Here is a 27,723-nt window from a genome sequence, read left to right as displayed (position 1 = left end):
TGCTCTATATTCCTTTATAGCTTTGATAAGGAAAGCGCTGAAGAATCGTTTAGCTGGCATATTAAGTCTGGGATTTTCTTTTCTATTATGGCACTACATAATAATGAACAGAAATCAGTTATATGACTTAATTTCGAATCTATCAAGGATCAGAACTTTTGCTGTTCGTAAAGCAAAAATATCTCGATTCATTAATGTGAGCCTAATTATATCTGTCATGTTTCCGATATTTTTATCTGTTGTGATGGCTGTTACTTTGTACGGTGATGATACAAGTGAAGATTATATCAAATTTTGGACAGTTGGATACACCATGGAGCCGGAAAATGTTCTTATATTGTTCGGAATGATACTACATCTTTCGGTACGGTATTTCACTTCGTCTTTATTTGTTGTTATTTATTCAACATTCTGCTACGAACTGAGTGAAGCCTTCCGAGTTCAAGGCAAAATATTAGCGGAGAATTACCTTTCAGAAAACTTAAGTTTTGAAATTAAGAATTATCATTCGCTTCTACAGTGTTGCCTCCAGTTTGAAAAATTCGCTAGATTTCCGATTTTTTTAATAATATCTAACTATTTTGCGATTTTGTATATTTGTTCTGCGATTCTTTTAGGGGAAGTTAGAGTTCCACTTGCAACTGGCCTCGTAGAAGCCATTTCTTCGATAGTTGTTTTAATTTTTTCTCTAGTCATTATGATTGTCTTTGCTGCCGAAATACCGGAATCTATTGCAGAAACTACCACAAAGTTTCAATCATTATATCGAAATCAGTTGATAGGAAGTAATTTATCTCTATCTACAGATTTTAAGAGAGTTCTTCTTCTGAAATCGGTGAGTGAAATTCGACCCATATATTTAACTGTGTTTGGCATGATTCGAATTGATCGAAGCCTTATACTAAGTTCTTTTGGGTGTATTTTTACATACTGCATATTGATATCACAAATAAAGAAAATTGGATAATAAATACTGACTTCTGTGGGGTGATATTTATATTTTCTGGTAAAGACAATCAATTCTGAATATTTTAACTTATTCGCTATCAAACGTCCTAATGGTTCAGAAATAAATAAAAATTTAAATATATAATTTATTTTTGAAGTATATAAAAATTAGAAAGGATCTGAGAATCTGAAGAATTTCGAAGGCCTTCATTGGTTATGGACTTATTTTTGCTTGAAATATCTGAAAATTGGATAAAATAGTTTAGAACAATTCCAAAGCTTTAGACAATGATCCCTCAAATAGCTACAGCTATTTGTGACGATAGTGCTCCAATGATCGAGTACTTTGAAGAACACTAGGACGGACTTGAGCATCTTTCACGTCTTCTACTATCCATGACCTCAACACCATCTTCTTACTCTTTTTGTAGAACTTTGGAGAGGATTGTGTGTAAAAACACGACGTCATCACCTAACTCCTTTTGTAGATCTTTGGAGGGAATTGTGTGTAAAAACACGACGTCATCACCTAACGCCTTTTGTAGATCTTTGGAGGGGATTGTGTGTAAAAACACGACGTCATCACTTAACTCTTTTCGTAGATCTTTGGAGGGGATTGCACGACGTCATCAGCTAACTCCTTTTATAGATCTTTGGAGGGGATTGTGTGTAAAAACACGACGCCATCACCTAACGCCTTTTGTAGATCTTTGGAGGGGATTGTGTGTAAAAACACTACTTCATCACCTAACTCCTTTTGTAGATCTTTGGAGGGGATTGTGTGTAAAAACACGACGTCATCAACAAACTCTTTTTGTATATCTTTGGAGGGGATTGTGTGTAAGAACACGACATCATCATCCAACTCCTTTTGTAGAACTGTGGGGGTGATTGTGTGTAAAAACATGTCATCATCATTTAACTCCTTTTGTAGACCCTTGGAGGGGATTGTGTGCAAAAACGAGTCATCATTATCACCTTTTGTTGAACTTTGGGGGAGATTGTTTATGAAAACAAGCTTTCATCTATTCCAACTCCATCTGTAATACTCTGAAAGGAATTGTGGGTAAATACAAGTCATCATAATTTAACTTTTTTGTTCTACTCTGAAGGGGATTATGTATGAAAACGCGTCATCATCGTCTAACTCCTTTTTTAGTTCTTTGGAGAGGATTAAATCTTAAAACATGCCATCATCATCTAACAACTTTTGCAGTACTTTGTAGAAAGAATTGTGTGTGGAAATTAAAAAATTTTATCTTCTATTAGGGCGAAATCATATTACATACAATCTTGTGTACGGGGGAGTACGGAAGCTAACATAAATTTGCGAAATCTCTCTATTATATAAAAATTTATTTTTTAGATGTGGAAACACTTTAGAAGATTTACTTTTTTATCTAATCCCATATCTTCTAGTTACAGTTCACAATTACATTATATAATAAATAAAAAAAGTGCAATTGTATAAAGCCGTTTAGTTGTCGTTTAAAAGAATGGATTTAAGATACTTTGCCGATTTGGCAGCTGCAACAGCTCCCATTAACTCACATCTAGGAAGCGACAGTGATTTTAGAGGAGCGACTCTGCCTTTTGACATTATAAAGATAGTCATTGTCTCTCCAGTGTCATTTACATATCGAAAATAACCTATGACGCCGAACGCTCTGGGCGTGGCATCGCAAAATATGTGAACAGTCAATTGTGTATAATGGGTGCTGTGGAAGAATTTCCTTGGAAATTCAGGATTTTTCAAGTACTTAGTTTCAGAACACCACTCCATCCATCTTTGATTTTAGTCAGGAGGAAGGATTGTATGCCAGTCTACACTTAACAACCAGGAGTCTTGAAGTATGATTTTAACTCTAACGATGAAAGGCTGTAAGTAGCTAACAGGATCAAATATTTTAGCTACAGATCTTAGCGCATTTTTTTTTATTACTTTCAACACTTCCGATTGATTCCACCAGAGAATCGAAATTTAATTTGATTAAGTCATTTTTTGAATCCCATATCATGCCCAAAAATTTTGTTTCCTTATCAAAATCATCGGCCTCCTTAATTTTTGCCATTTGTTTTTTAATTCCTCAGAATTTGTTTTCAATTTCCTTAAATTCATACCCGCATCCTGGAAAATATTTAATGCATTTACAGACAATCGGTATGCATCCTCTACAGTTTTTCCTCCACGATAAAGATCGTCTGCATACGAATTAAGCATTTCAAAACACTCAAGTTGTTCCATTTCAGATTTTTTGATATGCACTCGTGTAAGAAATTAAGCGAATTTGCAGACTTGATCGATTAACTTTAGAACTACTGGATCGATTTCAATGAAATTTGATATGTAAATACATTGATACAATACAAATTAAGTAACCATTCAACAATTCTAATACATATGCATGATCGTGCGTAACATACGTTGGAGTCGGAAGCTACGGAACAGCTGTTGCAGAACAAACAAAACAAAAAATGGGTTAATAGGGGGTATGATCCCCTATTACAGATATACAGGCCTTGCAGTGTGATTTCATACTTGAAATAAGGCAGTTTATCATTTTCTGTGGCAATTGGCCTGAAGTGTCCTGTGGCAATTACATACCTTCCGACTCCAACGAGTGTTCTCCATGATCATGTGTGTGTATTGCAATTGTTGAATAATTACTTGTATTGCATTGTATCAATGTATGTACGACAACTCGTACTTATCAAATTTCATTAAAATTGGTTTCGTAGTTCTATAGATCAAGTCTGCAAATTCTCTTAATTCCTTACACCAGTGTAGTTGATCACAACTGTTAAAATGAAGGGACTGATTACGGTTCCGAATGGTGCTCTACACACAGGGACCGATCAAGACAAATTCAGGCCCAAGGCCCACCAAATTTTCCGGGGGCCCCTTACGAAATATTTTGAAATTCAATTTCTGAAAAGTAGTCTAGCAATAAAAAAGAATCTACTGAACTGCATGATTCAAGAGAAACATTCGAAAAAATTTTGAAAGCGGACAATTGAAGATTGTTTGTATAAAATAGAGTTTATGCATCAATATATTAAAGCAAAATATAAAATAATGTTGTATCAAAGTAAAAATAGTTTGGTGACCACAAACAATTAAAATCAATGATTTTTGCTAAAAGTCACTGATTAGCTGAATTATTTTTTATCGTAAGCTGTAATTAATTCTTTTATTGAGTAGTTAATTCAACACAAAGCTGGCCAACTTTTCATCAGATTTCACGATAAGTTCAGCATGCATGCTAAGATATTAAGGTTATTAACTACAATTTTTATTAAAAAATACATTTCAACACACAAAAAATATCGAAAAGAGCCAAAATTATAGCAACTCATAGAAAATTTCAAACACATTTAAATAATAATTTATTTAGATATATCACTTTTAAAAAAAAATATTTTTAATGAAAGAGCAACTCAAAATATTGATAAAATTTTTAAGTACTCAATGCAATGGACTTTTTAAAAAAGTTTTTTCTTGTACACTTTTTTCAGCAAATAATTTTATGAGAATTTCAAAATCCTGTTCTGCAATAACTTATAACATATAGATTTTTTTCTGATTCAAAGTTTGATCTTAAATATTACTAAATAAATATAAAAGCAGAATATAAAATAAACAAAACAAAGTTCTATTCAAATAAAAATAGTCAGAAAACATTTGTTAACCACAAACAAAAACTACTGTACTTTTGCTTTATACACAAACAAAAACTGTACTTTTGCTATATTATTAAGCTGTAATTATTCATTAATTAAACCAACACAATTCCAACCCACCTTTCTTTACATTTAAAGATAGGTTTTAAAAATGTTTTTTTATTTTTATGTACACTTTTTTCAGCAAATAATTTTATGAGAATTTCAAAGCTTTTTTTATTTAATGTTATCATGTTAATGTAAATGATGTTAAATCATTTAAAGCTATTTTCTTTCTTTTTGCACAACCAGATTGATAATTTGGTTTCATCATTTCGAAACTATCAAGAAAATCAAAATTTTAATATTGTAGAAGAAGCGCGTAAATCGATCAGTTTATAACATCAACATGAAAAATAGTTGCTCTTTATCTACAGCTTTACATATTTGTTAAGAATAAGCTTTTAGCTTTCCTTGACACTAATCATTTATAAGAGACTGTGAATGTGCATTCTCGTTGCATTCGCTTAAGCCGTTGGCGTAAAAATTGCCCCAATTAAAATTCATTTGTACTTTCGAATTTGTTTAGTACAATGTTTACACGAATTTGGTTTATCACAATATAAAGAAAATTTGAAATTAAAAAATGCATTTTTTTTAAAAAGAAAACTTATTTTTCAATATTTTGGAAGAAAAAAAATAGTAATGTTATGGAATTTTTGAGGTCAACCAGAAAGTATGGGCCCTAGGCCCGTGCCTAGTGGGCCTAGGCGATAATTAGGCTAATAATGAATCTCACAGTGTAGGATAATAATAAATCTCACAGTGTCACATGAGTAGACATGAGCAGAACACTGTGAGATTTATTATTATCCCCAAACCAAATAAACCTTAAGTAATATCCTCTTCTGCAATCCCAATTTTTAGAAAAACTTTTTCCAAATCCCCACAGAAGCTCACCTCTGTTTGGGGAAATCTTAAAATTACATCAAAAACTTTAGGGTTCAAATTTGGGCCTGTTTCGAGATATTCATTCAAAGATTTATAATTTTCCTGTTTCAATGAGAAATGGAAAATGATTCTACATTGTTACGTCTCTTTTTTTCGAGCAAAACTCCCCTGTGCGGCATAAAATGCTCGAAACTTTAATTTCACTTGAGCATTCTTAGACTCTATCTTCCCGCAACTGCCCTTCAATAAGTTCCCGATATTTTTTCTTTTCTTTCTTTAATCTTTGGGTTTTGATTTCTGGCTTTTTTCGTAATCTTTGCTTTAAAAATTCAAAACGTCTACTTGCAACATTAAAAATATTTCCTAATTCCTCAGTATTAGATTTCTACAATAATTTACATTCGTATCGCCAGTTTACTGTAAATCTTTTTCAAATTGGTCAATTAAATCATTTTCGCTTTGTTTACATTCATTATACCCCCTCATTAATAGCCACTGAGTCTAGTTCCCAAAACACGTGATCATTTAATGTTGTGTTATTTCCCGCTACTATCGATAAATGTTTTGACTCGATTTCATTTATTTCATTTTTTTCCGAACCGAACAAAAGCCATCAACCGAACAAAAAATTTACAGCTTGTAGATGTCTGTTTATTTTCCTCCGAGAACTTAAAACAATATCCCAAAACTTATCGGCGCCAATTAATATTCCTACTGGAGTCATTTCTTCCTTGTTTGCATTTAACTCAGTCTGCGACGTACCTAAGCTTTTCATTTTCTCAATTGTGTGTTGTCTTCCACAAAAGATAAATTTCTCCCAATATTGGATCCGTGAGTTCCCTTGTCTTTTGGATTGGGTTCAAAATTACAAGGCTACGAAGTTGAACATTAGTAGTCGTAAACCCGAAAATAGAGTCGGCTGTTCAACGACGGTTATAAAATAAAGTATAAAATTGCGTTATGGGATTCGCGATGGCTCAGGGGATAGAGTGCTCGCTTCCCAATGAGGTGACCCGGGCTCTATCCCAGCGATAGCTGATCGATTCGAATTCCGCTCCCGGCTCGCACCGACTACACTGCTGACGTAAAAATACACTTAGTGGTAGGCAGATCATGTATTAGAGTCTCCTTGGTGTCAGGCTAACCGTGGGAGGTTTTCGTGGTTTTCCTCTCTAAGTATCGCAAATACGGGTTAGTTCCATCAGAAAGTCCTCCGCGAAGGTAAATTTATCCCAATACTTGACTCGGGAATTCCCTTGACTTCTGGATTAGGTTCAAAATTACAAGGCTACGAAATTGGACATTAGTAGCCGTAAATCCTAAATTGGGTCTGCTGTTCAAAGACGCGTTTATAAAATATAATAAAATTGCGTTATTGGGGGGGGGGACTTTTTATCTGGCAAGTGGTAATCATGTTGGTGACTAAGGATTCGACTTTTATTTTGTTTTTGTTTGTTTTTTTTTTTATCCCCGTCTTTCAATCCTATTGTGACCACAGGATAATTCTTAATTATTGGTTTTAAAGTTCTGAAAGCAAAAAACTGACATTTCGAAACATTCGAAAACATTTCGAATGATTTTTAATTTTAAGGATTTCGCTAAGCTATCTAAAAATGAAGCATTTCTTACTCCCTTGGCCGAGAATTAGTCTCGTTAATTTAGTTTTGTTTCCATAACAACCCAAAACTGTACATGCTTGTGGCAGAGTACTTTTACTATCAGATATTAAAGCGTTAGAGTTAACATTTGATACTGACGGTTCATTATTTGAATGGGAAACAATTGATACATTTCGATGCATTTTTGATACATTTTGATACATTTGATGCATTGTTGATACATTTTGATACAATTGATGCATTTTGCTTCAGATATATTTTGTTTCGAATATTTTACAAAATTAATTTTTTCTTCATTATTTTTTAAGCAAACATATTCGTGATGATTTCTTCCATTACCTTTACCGCATGCATTTTTATCTCTATAAAATGTTTCATTGTATAGGAGCCTTATTATAGTTGCCTGATAACTAGGGCCTTTTTTTTTCCAATTCCTACTATTAGTTCACACTCTCTCTATAGCTTGTTCAAATTTTCAATCCTTAATAAAACACTTTTTATACATCCCCTCAAGTTCAAATACATTTTTTTAAACTTGTAATGGATGACACTTGATGTTAATACAGTTTTTTTCAAATATTGATTCATTATTTAAATTTAATTAATTATTTTTAGTTTTACATGGGAGAAAAGTAATTATGTAACAAAAAGTAACTAAAATAAAGAATTTCTTTGTTGATCTAAGCAGGAATTGACTTTAAAATGTTTATTTTTACTACTTGTTTCATTCAAAATTGTTCTATGTAGCAATACAAACAAAAACAAAAAAATAACAAAAAAAAAATTTTTTTTTGCATCAAATGTTGTCCAATATATAAGACACAAGGTCTCAAGATGTTTACTATCTCTTCATTTGAGATTTAACCTTATGTCATAGCAACGACTTAATGTTAATTAACACGATTAAGTCAGTAGGTTAGATTTACTTGACCTTTATTAGACTTGTAGAGTAGGTCAGATTTGTCTTTCCCTAAGAAAAAAAAATGGCGCCATAGTGACTTAAGAAAAAATAAACAGACATTTTCCTTAAAAGAAAAAATAAACAGCGTTGGAATTTTTTTTATTGAGTTTTTATTTGGACGTTCTTTATTCCTAAATACCATCTGTAGCTGACTAAGGTGATGGGCACAGTAGGCCTTGGCCCTCAATGGGCTGTCGCGCCACTGAGTTTAGTTTTAACTGACTAAGGAGTATATGACACCATTTCTTTTATGTATACGTTACCGTGAATGACCGAAACCAAACGAATGTCGCCTTTCACTTGTGAATGTCAACAATCACATACTCGCCTTGGTGAATGCCCGAAATATTTGTTTCACCCGATTTGATATTGATTTATTCGTTGATATATTATATTTATTCGATATTTTAGTATCTGCTGAGGATAGATTAGGAAAAACATCAGTGTTCGGAGTTTTTGCAGTGGCTCTTGACCTTAAAAAAGCATTGATGTAGGGCAGGGGTGTCAAACTCGCGGCCCGAGATGAACATTTTTGCGGCCCAGTCAATATATCCGACGCAAAGTAAAAATAAATTAGAAATATGAATTAGAAAGGAAACTAGCATATGGAATTATAATATACTTTATTTATAAACTATACGGATCATTTTAAATTGTACGCGCGAAAATGTAAAATTTTAATTCGCTTGCGGCACCTGCCATTCCAGGGATACTGCATGGTATCAAAAATACGCAGAAAAAATTTCAAATTTTAGAACGGTTAAGATTTTAATTCCTCGGAAAACAAATTTTGTTTGTTTTCGTCGATTTTCTCAATAAATATAGACTCAGTACCCAGTAATATGCAAATGGAAGTGATTGAGATTCAGTGCGACTCAAATTTGAAGGCAAAATTCATTGAAGTGGGTGTGCCTGAATTTTACAAATATTTACCGGCAAGGTTTGAAAATACTCAAAAATTCGCATATGAAATTATTTCCATGTTTGGAAGTACTTATCAGTGCAAGCAATTATTTTCTGTTATGAATGGAAATAAATCTCCTGTCTGAAACCGTATTAATAACGCTCATGTTGGGTCAATTTTGAAAGTAGTCTCGTCCAAAAAAATTTCTTCCGAATCAGGAAAGATAGCAGCAGAGAAGAGATGTCAAGTATCAAACAATAATTTAACTTTATATATGTTTATTACAATGTGCTATTCAAACTAAAAATATTTGTTTCTATGAACATTGAATTTTTTTTTTTTTGCGGCCCTCATAAAGTTAAGCATTGTTTATTTGGCCCAAGTTAGCTTTTGAGTTTGACACCCCTGATGTAGGGCATACCGTGGAAATGCATACCGGGCAGTGGCACTGAACCTTAAAAAAACATCAGTGTAGGGCATACCGGGCAAATGTATACCAGGCAGTGACACTTAACTAGACCTAGTATATATTTTGGACATTTACCAGAGCGACTATGTGATTGTCAACATTCACCGATGGAAGTAAACAACCACCGATTTCGGTCAATCACAGTAACATATATATGTATGCTTTTAGGAAAGGTCAAGTTTGCTACCATAATTTCGGTTTTTTATGTAGCTGCTAATTGCCATTTCGAATTTTTTCTCCCCCCTGCGGCCAGGGCCTTTTTATCACCCCCTTCGGGATCTGGGCTCTGAGCACAATAACAAGGGACATTAAACGTCCTTTTTTAATATTTATTTTCGACAGACTTATCAATATTTGATACGTATGTTCCGTAAAACATTATTAGTTTGATTATTATTAATTACTTAAATGAACGAAAATCTTTCAGTTTCTGAACTAATGATAGAACTTTAGAGACTGAATAATAACTTTTTAGTTAACTTGAATAATGAGTAATGTTCTCAATGCAATTTTAAAGCGCATAACAATTAAATTATTAACAAATGCCAAACCTTGAGCCTTGGTGGCTCAGGGGATAGATCGCTCGCCTCCCAATGTGGTGACCCAAGTTCGAAACCCAGCAACGGCTGGCCGATACAAATTATCGCCCCTGACTTGCACCGACCGCAGTGCTGACGCAAAATAACCTCAGTGGTAGACGGATCATGGGTTAGAGTCCCTTTACAGTCAGGTTAACTGAAGGAGGTTATCGTGGTCTTCCACCCCATGTAACGCAAATGCGGGTTTGTTCTACCAAAAAGTCCTCCCCGAAGGCAAATTTTTCTCAATACTTGATCCAAGAGTTCCCTTATCTTTTGGATTGAGCTCAAAATTACAAGGCCACGGAGTTGAACATTGGTAGCCGTAAACTTAAAATTAGGTGGGCTGTTGTAAAATAAAACGGTTTTAAAATAGAATATAATTTAAAACATATTAAACTTTTGTGTTAAAACTCGTTCAATCAGTTTTACATTAAAGATCAAGAAGTAAATATTAAAAATAATTTACTGCGAGAATATATCTTCAAATTTCATTAGTGAGTAAGAGAATTCTCAAATTAAGGTAACTTTATTGATAGACTACACTAATTTACTCGGACTATAAAGTCTAAAAATATAAAAAAGATAATTGGTTTGCAGAAGCATAAATAAAAGTAAAAATATTTAAAAATAACGGGCTGGCAAAAGCATGTATAAAATAAAATAATCATATAAAGAGATAAATTTGAAAACATAAAAGCAGACGATAAAATTAGACAACTTTTTGGTAGAACAAAAAAGTTGTTGATTTTGTAGAGATTAGTTTTTGTTTTTCGAAATTGAATTTTGTACTAACCCGTTATGGGTTTTCTATATTTGTTTGAAAAGTTATTACTTTCCCGTTACGGGAACTTTAATTCCATTACTGTAGTTGTTGTTGTAAATAAATGTTTTTATAAAAAATACAGAACTTTTCTTTAATATAGCTTGATATGCTACAGTACATTTAAGATGCTTCCTTATAAAAAATTAAGATTGTATTTTGATTTGAGTTCGTTCAAAGGCTATTAAGTCATTACATAATCTTATTTGGCTTCCTGTAACATGCATGGCACATTGGCATTAAAAACAATGATAAAAATAAGCCAAATGCTGCATTTCAAAATTACTAAAAAAAAAAATCCTTACTAATAAATACTAAATAATTTAGCAATACAATATATACCTTAATAAAGATAATAGACGATGCATATCTCGAGTTAATTCTCTTATCTTACTCTCGTCAACAACTCATTAAAAGAATTTTAAATTCAAATGAGTGTTAAGACAAGAAAAATAACTAAATTTTCTTATGTCTCGGTTGTCCAAGGACATGAAGCATGGTATAATAATTAAGTGACCATTTGCTATGGAATCCGTCTAAGAAGATCACTTACTGCTATATTTTCGTTGACAATTTTACGCTCCTTCGAACACAAATTGACGAAATGTCTGCTGATTTATGACGTAACGTTTTTTCTGCTCATAAAAAGGTCATTGTTGGAAAACTAGTTTTTTTTCTTGCACTTCCTCAAGGGGTTTCAATCAGCGTGTGGTCAGAGAGTGGTTTTACTTTCATTATATGCGGATGATGGAAGCATCGGAGAAAGTAGCTACTGGTGGTGAGTAACTCATTCATTGACCTAGAATAATAAAATCACTCTCTAAATTCTAAGTAGAATACTGAAAAGCAGTGGTACGAAAAAATGCACTTTATTTGTAGTTAACTGTAAACTACTTTATCACAATCGTAGTTAATTACAGTTCCTGGCCAAATTATTAGACACACTATAAGATTCTATGTAAAATCTTATTTATCGTGTGAAATTATACAGCATTGATGCTTTTACGCGGTTTAAACCGGTTTACACTTGTTTACGTTTGTGTATGAATTAACTAACATTGTAATGCAATACTTTAAAAATGTATACAAATAGGAAGTACAACTGTCGTGAACTACAACTACTTTTTTTAAGTGTAGCGACTATAAACTACTTTCCAAATGTAGTCACTATTTCGCTACTTTTAGAAGACAAACTTAACTGGAGAACTTAATTTTCAGCAAACAAATCGCACAAAAAAATTTAGGTTAATAACGAATATTGTAATTGATTAATAATTTTATAATTAGGCATGTAAAAATATTTCTTTTTAAAAACCTAATATAGTCACCAAGCTTATCTAAGTTTATCTAAGAAGAAACTTATCTAAATTATTGTTTTGGTGTTTGCTTAACAGTATTCGAATANAAGATTCTATGTAAAATCTTATTTATCGTGTGAAACTATTTAGCATTGATGCTTTTACGCGGTTGAAACTGGTTTACACTTGTTTATGTTTGTGTATGAATTAATTAACATTGTAATGCAATACTTTAAAAATATATATACAAATGGGAAGTATATAAAAAATCTCCTGAATAAGAACCCATTACATGTATGTTTAAATATAAAAGTATTGCATATAAACTCGTTCAAAACGTGTCATTATTAAAACACTACAGTGCGTCTAATAATTTTGTTTAATTATTATAATATACTAATATAATACTTGATATAATATATATTATATATTTATATTATATATCGTCTAATTTATCCAATCGTCGAATTTATATTATATATCATCCAATTTAACCAATTGATAACACGAACGTAAACAAGTGCTAAATAGTTTTAGTCGCGTAAAAACAATAAACCTGTATAGTATCACCTACTGATAATTAAGATTTTACATAGAATCTTATAGTGAATCTAATAATTTGGTCAGGATCTGTAGTAAAATCACTTCTAAATTCTGATCAGAATACTCAAAAGCAGTGGTCGGATAAAATACATTTTCTTTGTAGTTAACTATAACTACTTTATTACAATTGTAGTTAACTACAACTATTTCTTTGAAATGTAGCGACTATAAACTAATTTTGAAATGTAGTCACTATTTCGCTACTTTTAGAAGACAAACTTAACTGGAGAACTTAATTTTCAGCAAACAAATCGCACAAAAAAATTTAAGTTAATAACGAATGTTGTAATTGATTAATAATTTTATAATTAGGCATGTAAAAATATTTCTTTTTAGAAGCCTAATATAGTCACCAAGCTTATATAAGTTTATCTAAGAAGAAACTTATCTAAATTATTGTTTTGGTGTTTGCTTAGCAGTATTCGAATATGAAAATTAGCATGTTATTTGTAATTGTGAATGTAATATGTTATTTAGAGTAATTTGTATTGTAATATTATGTTTTTAAAATTTCATAATACTAGACTTTTTGTGATATTAATTTGAAAAATCTTGATGTTTGTGCTTTTTTTAAATTTATTTTTGCTAAGGATTCTAAAAATATATTTTGAAGCTGACAGTACGGAACAGCCTGTATATAATAATCACTTTTTTAAAAAAAAGATTCAAAGATATTAAATTAAAATAAAAATTGTAAATTTTCTTAATACCTATTTTGTAATGTAATGCTTTATATTATTTTTCTCATTACAAAAATATTTTTAAAAAATTATACTTTCCATTTATTAAGTTTAACATTAACATGTTAACATAATATTAAAAAACGTGAATTGATTTAAAGTCAACTGAATGTAATTCATAGATTTTAGAACTTTGAATCAGCGGTTGAGACATTGAGCTGAAGCCCACCCAGCTTCAGATCGACACTGGTACTAGTACTCGGAGCACAATAATGACATAGACACATTTCGTTGCCTCCAAAATCGTGGAGCTTTAACCTCCATAATTCTCTGGTCAATAGAGAACAATGGAGGGAATGCAGAGCCTGACAAAAGTAGGGACATACGGGGCAGTTGCCCCGGGCCCCAACATTAAAAGGGCCCCCAAATCGATTAGAGAGTTTATTTTACGTTTCCTTCTTTAATGAACTTTTTTTTAAACAAAATATCAGTACAGTGTAAAATCATTCAGTTTTATGTTAGCTTCTACATTAATCTATCGTATGAACACAAAAAAAATTTTTTTTTTGTGAATCTATGGCTTTTTAGGGAAGAATTCGGGTAAATTTTCGCAATTGCGATAAACAAATTTGACCAATCAAAAGCCTGTATTTTAAAACAGGTTGAAAAATGCGATTGGTTTACAGAAATACGGGCTTCTAATTGGCTTAATTGAGCCATCGTAATGGCGAAAATTTAGCTGAATTCCACCTTAATGTCAGCAAGGATATGAATTTTTCACAGCTAGATGGCAAAGTTAACAATCAGAAAACTGCATTCGGCATGATGGACATAGGATTGTCTGAAAATCAATAAAATTATTAATAATAATTATTAATAATTAATTGTTAAAAATTATAATCAATAAAGTATAACAGAACGATATTTCTTCTGACCATTGGAAGGGGGAGGGGGAGCTAATTTAGGTTCGAATCAATTTTCTTGTTATATGGGTGATTCTCACGAAACATGACAATTCGGACCAAAAAATTTCTTGATTTAGCTACACTTATTAATATCTTATAGATAGCAGTGTAGTTTATTGACATTTGCTCGAGAAAAAAAATAAAATAGAAATTCACCAAATCTTGAATGTCAGGAAAATGACATATTACCTTAGAAGTTTAAAAAAACAGTCATTATAAGTTAATAGTAAGTAACTCAACTTAAGCCTTTATGTTAGATGGACCATAAATTGCTTAAATTAATTCTTTTTATTCACTGTAGAAAGAAACAAAAAAAATTTTGTAGCTGATTTGTACAGAATAAAATTGTGTATAATTATCAATCATTAAATAAATAAATGACTTTGATTACATCCAAGCATATTACAATCATACATAAACTTGGTATTAGGGTAATACTTGCTTTCCCTCTTTACAGTATTAGCAGTTAAAAAGAGTTTCTGGTAACACTTCAATGTCCAGGAATTCATAAGCCAGGAAAATGACAGTCAGGATAATGACAAATTCGCTATTTTATAGCATATAACTTTACTTTAATTTAATATTTTGGCCGAAGACGTTTATATTCTGCAGAAAACAACAGTATTTTTTAAAATAACTCAGATAAATCTATGTAGTTTTTGTTATTAATGATTTCAAGAAGCCAGGAAAATGACAGCATAAAAACCTACTCACCTTGAAAAATTTTTTGAAATAGATTTTGAGCCAGAAAATTGGTTCTTTATTCATGCAACAAGACATGTTCAGATAGGAGGGTATCTAATCAATCTATTAACATAAGATATTGATTCCTGGCACAATCTATTTTGGTTATAAATCACTAAATAAAAGTAGCCAGGGAAATGACAGATTTTCATGGGACAAACAAATTATAGACAAAAAAAATTATTTTAAACGAAGTTTTAGTAAACAATACCCTTTGCGTATATTCTAGAAATGCTTACATAGAATAAGATAAAAAAAATTAGATTTTGAAAAATTTATGGGAAATTTTGAAGCTAGTTATTATTGGAAAGATTGTTTGGGACATGCCAGGAAAATGACATTTTGATATTCAATTAAATTTTTTAAATATACAAAACAGTCAATGCTAGTGCAAAGTCATTTTAAAATGCTAACAGAAATGTTATTTATTAATTTTTTTTAAAAAAATTCTTTTAGTATTATAGTATTAGATTTCGGAGCAAGGGACAGTGAATTTCATGTTTCGTGAGAATCACCCATATATCTATAATGAGGTGATAACTATAAATACCTCCATAAAGTTGGGTTCTTCATTTTAGAAATAGTGAAGTAGAGGGAGACCCCCAAAGAAGTTTGTGCCCCGGGCCCCAATTAGACCAAGTCGGGCCCTGAGGGAATGTGTTTAATTTTTAAATTACTGATTGGCATATCATTGATATTTTTTTTTTATGAAATGATGAAAATTTGATGTAATATTTCATGTGACTGATCAACGTATAAATAATATTATGTAGAAAATTTATTAATGTTTGAAAGCCAATTAGAATGATTAAGGAGACATTTACAGCAATTTAAAAAGAAAATAATTTATCCATTAGTAAAATACTCTGAAAATAAGAAGGCACAAGAAGGAAAAAAATCAAAAATGATAAAAGAAATTGTGAATGACGGCTTATAAAAAAAATGCAATTATCATTTACATCTAATTCACAGTAATGACTATTTGTTGTGAATGGTTTCTGCTTCAATCAGATATGCAGATAATATCAAAACAAATCAGCCTTAATAATAGACGATTAGCATTTCATTGCTTGAGAATAGATATATCATATTGAATCATGATATATAATATATGAATTTTTTGCACGTTAGGTAAANAAAAAAAAAAAAAAAAAAAAAAAAAAAAAAACTGTTTTTACCGTAAGAAGAAGAATTTTTTTACAAAACAAATTATTTGATTGCATTACGAATAATATCTATTTTTGCCTTTTCTGAAGGAAGCGTAAGGCATTTCTAAAGGAAGCGTTTTGCATTTTCTAAAGGAAGCGTTTTGCATTTTCTAAAGGAAGCGTTAAATTACATTTATCGTATTTTGGCATATCTCGAAATCTTTTGAGCGAGTAAAATAAAATTCACACAATTTAGTTGTTTGAAATGCCAATCTAGTAAACCTGCTTGGTGAAACCAAGCGCATTAAGGCAGAGTAAGTTCCTTGTTATATGATTTCAGCCACATGCACGTGTCTACCCGTTTATTTGATTTCAGCCACATACACATGTATACCTGTTTATATGATTTCAGCCACATACACGTGTTTACCCGTTTATATGACATAAGTCACATACACGTATCAATCGGTTTATAGGACTTTAACCACATACACGTGTCAACCCGTTCATATGATTTCAGCCACATACACGTGTCAACCCGTGTATATAACTTCAGTCACATACAGGTGTCAACCCGTTTATAAGGCGGATCGAATCATACATTCGTTTATTCATCCACAGATCGTAATTTTGACCTGAACCAGAGAACGATCAATCTTAAATTCAGTACCTCCAGTGGTAATATTTGTTATGGGAACACGGAGGACTTTGTGATCCAACATATTTAACAAGCATCAGTCACCATTTACTTCACTGAGACTCTGCAACCGGAGGGGATCGAGCTCACGACCTCTTCGACATGGGCCCAACACCCTATCAAGCAGGCTATTCTGGCCTCACAAAATTTTAAAATTCGTTCATGCGTAGATAATTCTATGAAGAATTTTTTTTTATTTAATGTTTAATTTAAAATAGTAACAGTCGAAAAGATTTTGAATAGTAATAATCAAATAATAACCTTTAAATGCTGTATATTTTAAATAACCTTGGGGCATTATCCAGAAGACATTCAAAATCGGACTCCCGTTCCTTTGTCTCATTCCAGACTTCTGTTTCCAACGCAGTCCTTAGGTTGTATATGGATGATTTTTATTTTATTTTATAACCGCCGTCCCAGTTTTTTGGGTTTACGACTGTTAATGTTCAACTCCGTAGTCTTGTAATTTTGAACCCAAACCAGAAAATAAGGGAACTCCTGGATCAAGTAAGTATTGGAAGAAATTTGCCTTCGTGGAGGTCTTTTTGATGGAACTAACCGGCATTTGCGTTGCATTTTGAGTGGAAAACCTACCACAGTTAGCCTGATTGCAATGGGACTCTTACCCATGATCCGTCTACCACTGAGGATATTTTATGTCAGCACTGTGGTCAGTGTAAGCCGGATGCGGAATTCGTATCAGCCAGCCATCGCTGGGATTCGAACCCGATCCACCTCATTGGAAGGCGAACGCTCTATCCCCTAAGCCATCACGGCACTATATGGATGGTTGACTGTGATCTAAGCACAGATGGCGCTAGGGGTTAAAATGCATCGTTAGACTTCCGGGTGACTTNCAGCAAGTAGCGGGGAAACACTGCCCTAAGCCATCACGGCACTATATGGATGGTTGACTGTGATCTAAGCACAGATGGCGCTAGGGGTTAAAATGCATCGTTAGACTTCCGGGTTACTTCCGACAGATTTTTAGGCCTAAGCTTGAAAAACCGCACCATCAAAAATTATTGTACTTGTAGTGTTTTCAATCTAACTTTCAACGAAACAAACAACAAATGAATTCGAAAGACTCCGCGAGATGCTATGATGCTACCCAAAAATTAACAAACTGTGCAATTTAATACAAATATAACCAAATAAAAGATAACACTCAAAATTTGTCTAACCTTACACTTTATTGACGCTGTGATATTAATTACGTTTAATTTGGTTTCAGGTTCACGATCTGTTAGAATTTATAAACTACAGAAAACTCTTATGAATGGTAAAATTACTCGTAAATTTAAATACAAATCACAATAATAAAACTTCCTAGAATATTAAGCCTGTTCACACATCGTCTAGTAAGCATAACATAAGCGGAGGGATACACCGTTTTCTAAATTTTTTCCATTTTTTGGAAGATTATTATTGTTTACATTCAGTCAATGTTGGAGTATTAAAAGTAAGACAAACCATCCCAAAAAAAGAAAAAAAAAACTGTTAGAAACTTTGTGTAGCTAAAGATAAGCTTTCAACCTTGGAATTTCTTTTAATCATTAACAGGGCCGGATTAACCTATAGGCACACTAGGCACGTGCCTAGGGCCTACGAAAAGCTTGGGAGAAAAAAATTTGTTGTCAAAAATAATTTAGCTTTAAAAACAACTAGTGTATTTTGCACAAAATTATGAAGATACAAATAAAAATATAATATTTTTCGGTAATAAATTATTTTGCAGAATCTTATGATCTAATATATTACTTTTTTGGATTCAACGAAATCTTGTATTATGCTGTCGAATTCCAAACTACGCAAAATGTCGTCTTCAATAGACATAAGTGCGAGCGATGCCAAGCGATCTTGATTCATTTTTGAACGCAAATAATTTTTTATCATATATTTTGAAAAGAGGGGAGGGCCCAAAAACGGCTATGCCTAGGGCCTACGAAAGGTATAATCCGGCTCTGATCATTAATTATTATTCTTGTGTGGTATATCTTTCCTCAAAGCTGAACAGCCAGCTCACGACCTGTTAGAATTTATAAACTACAGAAAACTCTTCTGAATGGTGAAATTTTACTCGTAAATTTAAACACAAATCACAATAATAAAACTTCCTAGAATATTAAGCCTGTTCATACATCGCCTAGTAAGCATACCATAAGCGGAGGGATACACCGTTTCTAAATTTCTTGCCTAAAAGCAATACATACAGACACAGAGAAGAAAAAGAACTGTTAGAAACTTTGTATAACTAAAGATAAGCTTTCAACCTTGAGATTACTTTGGAATAATTATTCTTGTGTGGTACATCTTTCCCCAACGCTGAACGACATGAATGAAGATTATATTAAATCGCACATTATTTTTTTCACTGTGCATTAGAGGAATATCAAAATTTTTTTATTCCATTTTACTACTGTTTGTTTTCTTGAGTTCGCCAATACGCATCTACATTCGTATTTCGCGTATCTAATTTGAGTTTCACTCCCAAAAAAGTTTATCTGTAGTTAAAATACTTCTCTGTAAATTTCTTTGTTAAAATTATTTTCATGGTATAGGGGAAAAAAAATCCCTTCGAAAATCAGTCAATTGAATTATTCATCATGAAGATAAGACCTCTGAAATTATATATGTTACTCTGAATGACCGAAATTGGTGAATGCTGACAATCACATAGTACCTTCGGTAAATGTCCGAAACATATACTAGGTCGAATTAAATATCACTGCCTGGTATACCCTACATCAAAGTTTTTTTAAAAGTTCTATGCCACTGTCCGGTATGCCCTACAACAAAGTTTTTTTTAAAGAATGCCATTGTCCGGTATGCCCTACGTCAATATTTTTTAAGGTCAAGTGCCATTGTCCAGTATGCATTTAACCGGTACTCAGATATATCTCCTAATCTCTTCTCAGCAGATATTAAAATATCGAATAAATGTAATAACATTAACAAATAAATTAACTTTAAATCGGATATAACAAATATTTCGGACATTCATCAAAGTGTCTATGTAATTGTTCACATTCACCAGTGAAAGTCGACATTCTCTTGATTTCGATCATTCACTGTAACACATACATAAATAATGAATGAAGAGAGAGCCAAAAGGGGAGAAATGGCGGAATGACTCCTTCCAAAAGGGGGGGGGGATGGATCCCCCCGTTTTGCATGCCAATAATAAAAATTTAAATTTTTTATATGAATTTTTTACATACTCTAAAATTGCGAAAAGGAAAAAGCGCATGAAAAATTAAATGCAATATATTTTATTTTATTAGAGTCGTAGTGGCTCAGGGGATAGAGCGTTCGCCTTCCAATGAGGTAAACCGAGTTTGAATTCCAACAATGATTGGTCGATACGAATCCCACACAAGTCTCGTACCGACCATAGCTCTGACGTAAATATATCCTCAGTGGTAGACTGATCGTGGGCTAGAGTCCCCTTGCCGTCAGGCAAACCGTGGAAGGTTTTCGTGGTTTTCATCTCCATGAAATGAAAATGTGGGTTAGTTCCATCAATAGGTCTTCCACAGGCGAAAGTTCTCCGAATCCAGGAGTTCCATTGTTTTCTGGATTGAGTTCAAAATTACAAGACTATGTAATTGAACATCAGTAGTCATAAACCCAAAATTGGGTCTGCTGTTCAACGTTATAAAATAAAATATATTTTATTAGTAAGTTCTTCTTTAACGTTTTCCATAGAAACCTTACTCTAATTAACCAGCAAGTAGCGTAAGAAAATTGAAAAATAGTGTGAATTAATGTAATTGATTAAATATTTAATTAATTATTCTTGAAGTGTTACTTTACATAAATAATAAAATACGTTCTGTGTTAAATAATGGCAGTAATTTGCAATTTTAATCATTTGAAGTTCACTACTCGATTTTAAATTTTGCTCTTCACAACATGAATTGAAATACCTCTTAAAAATCCTCATCCGTTTTCTATAGCACTAGGTGGAAAAACCGGTTTTTTCCCATCTCACTTCGATATCGAAGAAATAGAAGTTATCGTCGAAAAGGAAAATATACCATATGTAATTTAATATAGTTACAAAAAAATACAAAATTCGAATGAAAGGTCGAATAGTCCGTGAAAAATGAAAACTTAGAAATACACCTGCCTATTTGGGTGTTTTTTTTTTCTTCATTCATTCTGTAGGGAAATTTTTTTTCATTAAATATAGTACATATGAGGTTAATATTTAAAAAATTAAATAGTCATATACAAAAAGAAAGCGAAATAAGAACTGCACAAGAGATAGGACACTTAAGCAAAGTCAAGGAGAATGGAAAGAACTAACTGACCCGTGTAAAAACATAGCCAACGCGCCAATTCCGCTTGGCCTTGAGAAATAATCCAGCGCCAAACTAAAACACCTCCTTCTTCTTTGTACATTCGCTTTACTGAGAAGGTATTTACAAGTTAAATACATTTAAACATGAAAAACTTTTAATGCATGTTTCAAGTTTCTTACTATACAACATTTATTTATATTTGTACGCGCATTTAAACTGCAATTAATTCCAAAATAGCGAAGAACTACTTTTCAAAGGCGGAGTATTACATTTCCTACCCTTCCCTGCAGTGCCAACTTAAGGTGAAATGTAGTATAACCTTAGAGGAGATATTAGGAGTTAATTAATCCTCTACCTAAATTACTCCTCTAAGAGTATAACAGTGTAGATTCCCCGCCCCCGAAGAAAAATACAAATGCACTCCTCCGGCTTGAATCTGATTTCTCTAGAAGTTACTATGTTTTTGTCCGATGAGCTCCTACAATTTATTTTTAAAAAGATAATAATTCTTTTGTTATTTTGTTTTAGTGGGGCTGGTGTCTTGTGCTTGTTGGAATGAGCATGCAACATTGAAATTTGAGAAATGTGGCTTCTTTTTTATCCTCACTGTACTCTTCGCTTTGATTGGTCTGTTCGGATCTTATGGCACCACAATGGCTAGAAGCCTAATGCCACCATTTTTACCTCTCATTAGGCAAGTATCATATTTATTATTCTTATTATTTTAACCTGTAAAAAAATTTTAGTGCATGCCAACACCAAAAATAGCTACTACACACCAATGTGGTGTAATGATACACCCCAGATAACTTCTTGTTTTTTTGCGTTGCATTACACCACATACTTCCTGGTGCAGTGAAACGCAAAATATGTTCTTTTGCACCTTTTGGTGTAAGGTAATCGCGTCCATTTTCGGTATAGCACTATATTTTATAATTACAATACCATGTGATAAACATAAAAGTCAGTAAAGTTATTTTCACGATAAGGCAATAAATTAGAAACAAGACAATGAAGAAAAAAATATTTAAAAAATATGACAACCAGAGCTGACGTCGTCAGCTTCGTATGCCATAGATGCAAAACTTTTTCTATCGAGAAAGCCTAGACAAAAAGTCAAAAATTTGATTTCTCTGTACCCCAAAAGTTTTGCCATAGTTCAGGAAAAGAATGCATAAAATACAAAAAAACCAAGTAGAATACCATTTAAAATACAATTAAAATACAGAAGCATATACAGTAGAATAAAAACATGACAAATGCAGAAGGAAAGTAAGAAAGAAACTTACTTAAAATAACAAAAATCCAATAGTTAAAATTCACGTTCGACTGCAAGACAGAAATGAAATAAAATAAACATATTAAAACATTTACAAAAAAATTCATTGGAATGGCAGTCAATTTGTGAATTATCAGCTAAAGGACAAGTTTTGCAATTTTTATTTTCACATTTTTTTAATTTTTTTATATTATTAGAAAGCATATCTACACTAATTCTTAAGAAATTAGAAAGCATATCTACACTAATTCTAAAAATAAAATTAGTTTTTAATCAAACATACGCATAGCACGCAGATAATATTAAGATGATTTCGAATTAAGCTTAACGAAACAAAAGCGAATAGAAATCATTAAAAGAACATAATTATCTTTAATACCAAACTAAAAAATATACATACATTTCTCATAATTGTTTATGTGTTCAGCAGCGTGACAAAAGTTGATAATTTTGATCTTTGTATAGATAATTAATTTATTGCGTAATAATTAAAGTAAGCTGTGAGAGATATTATTTACAAAATTGAGTTATCTATTAAATTTAATAAAAGAATATGTTTATAATGAAATACTTTTAGCTATTTAGCTTAATACGTTTGTTTCCATGCGCAAATCCAACTCGGGCAAATCTGAAGTCTGTGGCAATCATGAATTAAAATTAGATCAACACTTTTTTTTTATAAACAGTTTAAAATTTTATAAGTAACCAACAACCTCCTCTAATATTCAATTAAATAATAAACATTATTCTATAAATGCTAATAGTTTTTATATAGATCATTGAACTAAAATGTATATAAAATTCAACATCGTTTACATTGCTAATACGCAATCTATTTAAAAGTGATATGTATATGCATGCTATCATAATATATGTATATTATATGTATATAGTGCTATGTATATTTCAGTAATGCTGGAGGAGTACCACCTTCAAATGGTGTATTCACCATTTTTTGTGAAATAGGACTTTTTTTTGGTAAGTGATGCCATTTATTATTTCACGAAGTTTTATTTAAAACTTTGATGTAAAAAGTTTCAGATCTCAATGCAAATTTGACAACCTTAACAAAGTGCCTTACAGTTGCAGCCAAAACCAAATTACAGTGCAGTTTAATCTTACTGTTACTTAACTTGTGAGGTAAATATCCTCATAGTACAAAAACAAACAATTAAAAAGATTAATATATAAAATACAGATGAAATTACATATAAAAGCCTAGACAGTAATACAGAACTAAACATAAAAATTTGAAAAGAAAATGTGGCAGTAAATTTTCAATGGAAAATTGTTAATCATTTTAGCTAATGCTTTAAAAACTTTAACTGTTGCTCTAAAATTCCTCAGTGTGTCTATGTGAGTGTTTTAACTTTTTTATGACTTCAAAAGCGTTAGTGTTAGGAGCCAAAAATTTATAAAGAAGGTGAAAGGGAAAATTTTTGCCCAACAACCTAAAAATCGTTCAAAAATTTCAATTAATCCACTTTCGGAAAAGTTGTCTGAAAAATGGATCATTTGTGTTTTATTGTTAAAATATTATTTTAGCATCATCCATAGTTACAAATTAAACTGCAGACGATTCTGTTTTTCAAGTATTTAAAAGATAACATCAGTCATATATGATAGCTCAAAGCTCTATTTAATCGATAAGGGCACGTTCTTTAATATTTGACACTGATAGGGCAGCGGGTTCTATCCACGGTCGGTCAAGGTTAACTCAGAGAATTATCCCTTCAGTGGGTCGATAAAATGATCCTTAAGCATGCTCGGAGAATGACTCTAGTGCGATTTTTTTGGGGCCCTGAACCAGGCTTGGGAATTTCTCCCATATCACTCGGGGCATCTATATTCAAGCTCTACGGCAAAATTGCCCATGAGCAATGGTACAACTCGGATGGTCAGAGACAAGCTGAAGAGCTGAATCGTGACCTTCCTAGCATACGTCAAAAAGAAGCTGCTTAAGCTAAACAAGAGCAGTTTGAGGAAGATCATTGGTCTTTTCACAGGACACTGCACCCTCAGGAGACGCAGATACATAATTAGTATTCAATCTAATCCTCTTTGTAGAGGTTGTCATCTTGATGAGGAGACTTCACGACTTTGATTGTGAGGTCTATTCTGCTCAAAGATTTGAGCATTTAGGGCAACAATGCATTAAGGCCTGAGAACTGCAAGACGTTGCTTTCAGGTGTTTGCTGAACATAATTTCAGCCATAAAGCTTTCTTGTTAATCATGATTTAGGGTTTGGGTACAATAGACTTCTGGTCGATGTGCTCTGCTCTTCGGAGCTGCCCAAACTCTAAGTCTATGCTCTGGGACAAAACACTGGGGGCTTTGTGCTCGGCTGACCACTCAACCGGAACTTGCAACCCAGAGCCCATGTTGAAGAAAACAGTGAGGAATATAGTAGGACTTGGCACTCTATGGGTTGTAGCGCCACTGAATTTAGTCTAATATTTGACTATTTTTGATTTGTTTTATCATGTGTCAATGATAAACGTGAATGAAGAGTAGAATATGTGGACTACGTCACTAAATTAATAGCGTTTCTCAGTTATCCGAAAACCACACGTGTTCATTTTTATTTTAAAACCATCGTTGAACAGCTGACCCAATTTTGGATTTACGACTATCAATGTTCAACTCCGTAGTCTTGTAATTTTGAACAAATCCAGAAGACAGGGAAACTCTTGGATCAGTACCCCAGAGATATGACTTGTTATGGGAACATGGAGGACTTTGTGAGTCGACAGATTTTTACGCGCATCAGTCACCATTTACAAAACGGACAGTCTTCGGCCGGCGGGGATCAAACCCACGACCTCTTGGATATGGGCCCAGTGCCCTACCAACCGGGCTATCCCGGCTTATTCATTTTGCTTATAGTTTGTAACATGTTTCTATAAAACTGAATAATATAAAATCAATAGTAGGTAGGTATTTTATTTTCGTCACACTGGAGTTGCACAATGGGCTACTGACGACGGTCTGGGAAACATCCCTGAGGATGATCCGAAGACATGCCATCACAATTTCGATCCTCTTCAGAGGGAATGACTCTTCCGCTTCGACAGCCCACCGACCTCCGCGTGAAGTCGAGCACTTTACCGTAGAAGAGTTTAATGAGAAACGATACTGAGTACCCTCTGTCCCTTCGTAGGCTGATTGAAGTAGTCACCCACCCGCTTACTGACCGCAGCCAGTGATGCTTGACTTCGGTGTTCTAATGGGAACCGTTTCTTTGCCATCAGTCCACTGCGGGACCAATGGAAATGGGATACATTCAAATGTCGTTGTGTGGGTATCTCGATCTTGATTGGCTGCAGACACGTGGCATTTGTTTACATCAGCAACTGTTCTTTCCAATCTATTTCGAATAAGCCATGCCCACCAAGTATCAACTTTCTTAAGCGACACACTCTATATTCTTTCAAAAAGGTTCTTTCACAAACATTTCAATTCCTTCACTATATATTTCTTACCTAACACAAAGACAGGCATGAAGCCAAGCAGAACATAACCAAACTAATTATGCATCCATGTTGCCAGTTACATAAAACAAAAATACGTCACGGTTACAATAAAATACATAAACAAATAATAAATCTAAGTTAAGCAGAAGACATAAACGAGAAAGAATTATATTTTAACAAATCCGATGTGCGGTGCGATGTTGTCACGTGCCTGTGTATTAGAGATCATCTTCTTCTCGAGTTGCAAGTACCCAATTGAATTTAAAATAAGTTGTATTCTAAAAAGGAATCGATTTCTATGCTCAAACGGTATCACGTAGAACAGCAGCTGTTAGCAAGCTGGTATCCTCTATGAGGTTTAAACTTGAATACCAGCATGCGAGGTATTCCATTTAAGAATCGTGGTGGATCAGAAGATAGAGCATTCGCCATCCAATGTTGTGAACCGGGTTTGAATCCCAGCTATGGCTGGTTGATACTAATTCAGAACCCGGCTCACGCCAACCACAGTGCTGATGTGGTAGACGGATCCTTGGTTAGAGTCCCCTTGCCATGAAACTAATCGTGGTAGGCTTTCATGGTTTTCTTCTCCACGCAACACAAATGCTGGTTAGTTCCATCAAAAAGTCCTTCACGAAGGCAAAATTTCTCCCAATGCTTGATCCAGGAGATTCCTTGTCTACTGGATTGGGCTAAAAATTGCAAGGCAACAGAGTTTTACATTAGTAGTCAGAAACCCAAAATTAAAATGGCTGTTCAACGACCATTATATAAAAGACATTATATGAGATTTCCTAAAAGTGGTTTGAACAAAACAACTGTTTTGAATTAGACACCCAATTCTCCTAATTAAAATGTAACTGAAAATGTTTAGGGACTACTCGACTACAATTTTTGAATGTTTGAGGACTACAATATTCAATTTTCAAAGGTCTTGTTAATTTTAATTATGATGCATAAAATGATGTAAACTACTTAGCAAACCTAATAAAAAGAATCATAAACAGAATGATAAAACTTCTACAAAAAAACGGTAATACAACAGAATTAAAAATTATTTTAAAAAAGTCTTTATAACATATCATTTGCCTCTTTATAATTGAGAATTAGTAGGGGAGAGGGGGGCACATGTGAACAGGGGGCACATGTGAACATGGTATGTTTTACCAATATGATTTGAAATAAAAAAAATCTCGAAAAATTTTCAATTGATGGCAGTACTAGTCCTACCTCTCTGAAAAACTTTCAGAACAATGAGACATTTTGTTGGTCTATTCTGACAATTTCTTTGTATCAGCTGGTGTTGCATATATTATAATCGCTCGCTTCTCCAAGTGAAAGCATAATATAAATCAACTAATAAACTAAAATTAACTATTGCAGATCATTATATGAACATTCAGGTAAGTTTATGACAATTATTCTTTTTTTTTACTCAATTAAAAGTTCTTTATTTTTCAAGTTAGGTTTAAGAAGGATGATGGGGGCACTTGTGAACAAAACATCTGGGGCAGATGTGAACAGTTCACAAGTGCCCCTACATAGTATTAAGATTATTATCCTCATGATATTATAAGTTTAAAAAATATGTATGCATTAAAATAACAGCCAAAAC

General features: G+C 32.8%; 1 protein-coding gene across 1 annotated transcript in view; it reads left to right on the top strand.

The window, feature by feature from the left end:
* Window positions 1-11,539: 11,539 nt before the first annotated feature.
* LOC107453058 (DNA damage-regulated autophagy modulator protein 1) overlaps window positions 11,540-27,723 on the top strand; it is a gene marked incomplete in the record, with an annotated part of 28,673 nt that continues 12,489 nt past the window's right edge. Inside the window, 3 exon segments of the mRNA XM_071180883.1 lie at window positions 11,540-11,691; window positions 21,884-22,049; window positions 23,545-23,604. Coding sequence (XP_071036984.1) covers window positions 11,652-11,691; window positions 21,884-22,049; window positions 23,545-23,604 — 266 coding nt within the window.

This window comes from Parasteatoda tepidariorum, chromosome 5 (assembly GCF_043381705.1).
Source record: "Parasteatoda tepidariorum isolate YZ-2023 chromosome 5, CAS_Ptep_4.0, whole genome shotgun sequence".
Lineage (NCBI taxonomy): Eukaryota > Metazoa > Arthropoda > Arachnida > Araneae > Theridiidae > Parasteatoda > Parasteatoda tepidariorum.
This window is presented reverse-complemented; position numbering and strand designations above follow the sequence as displayed.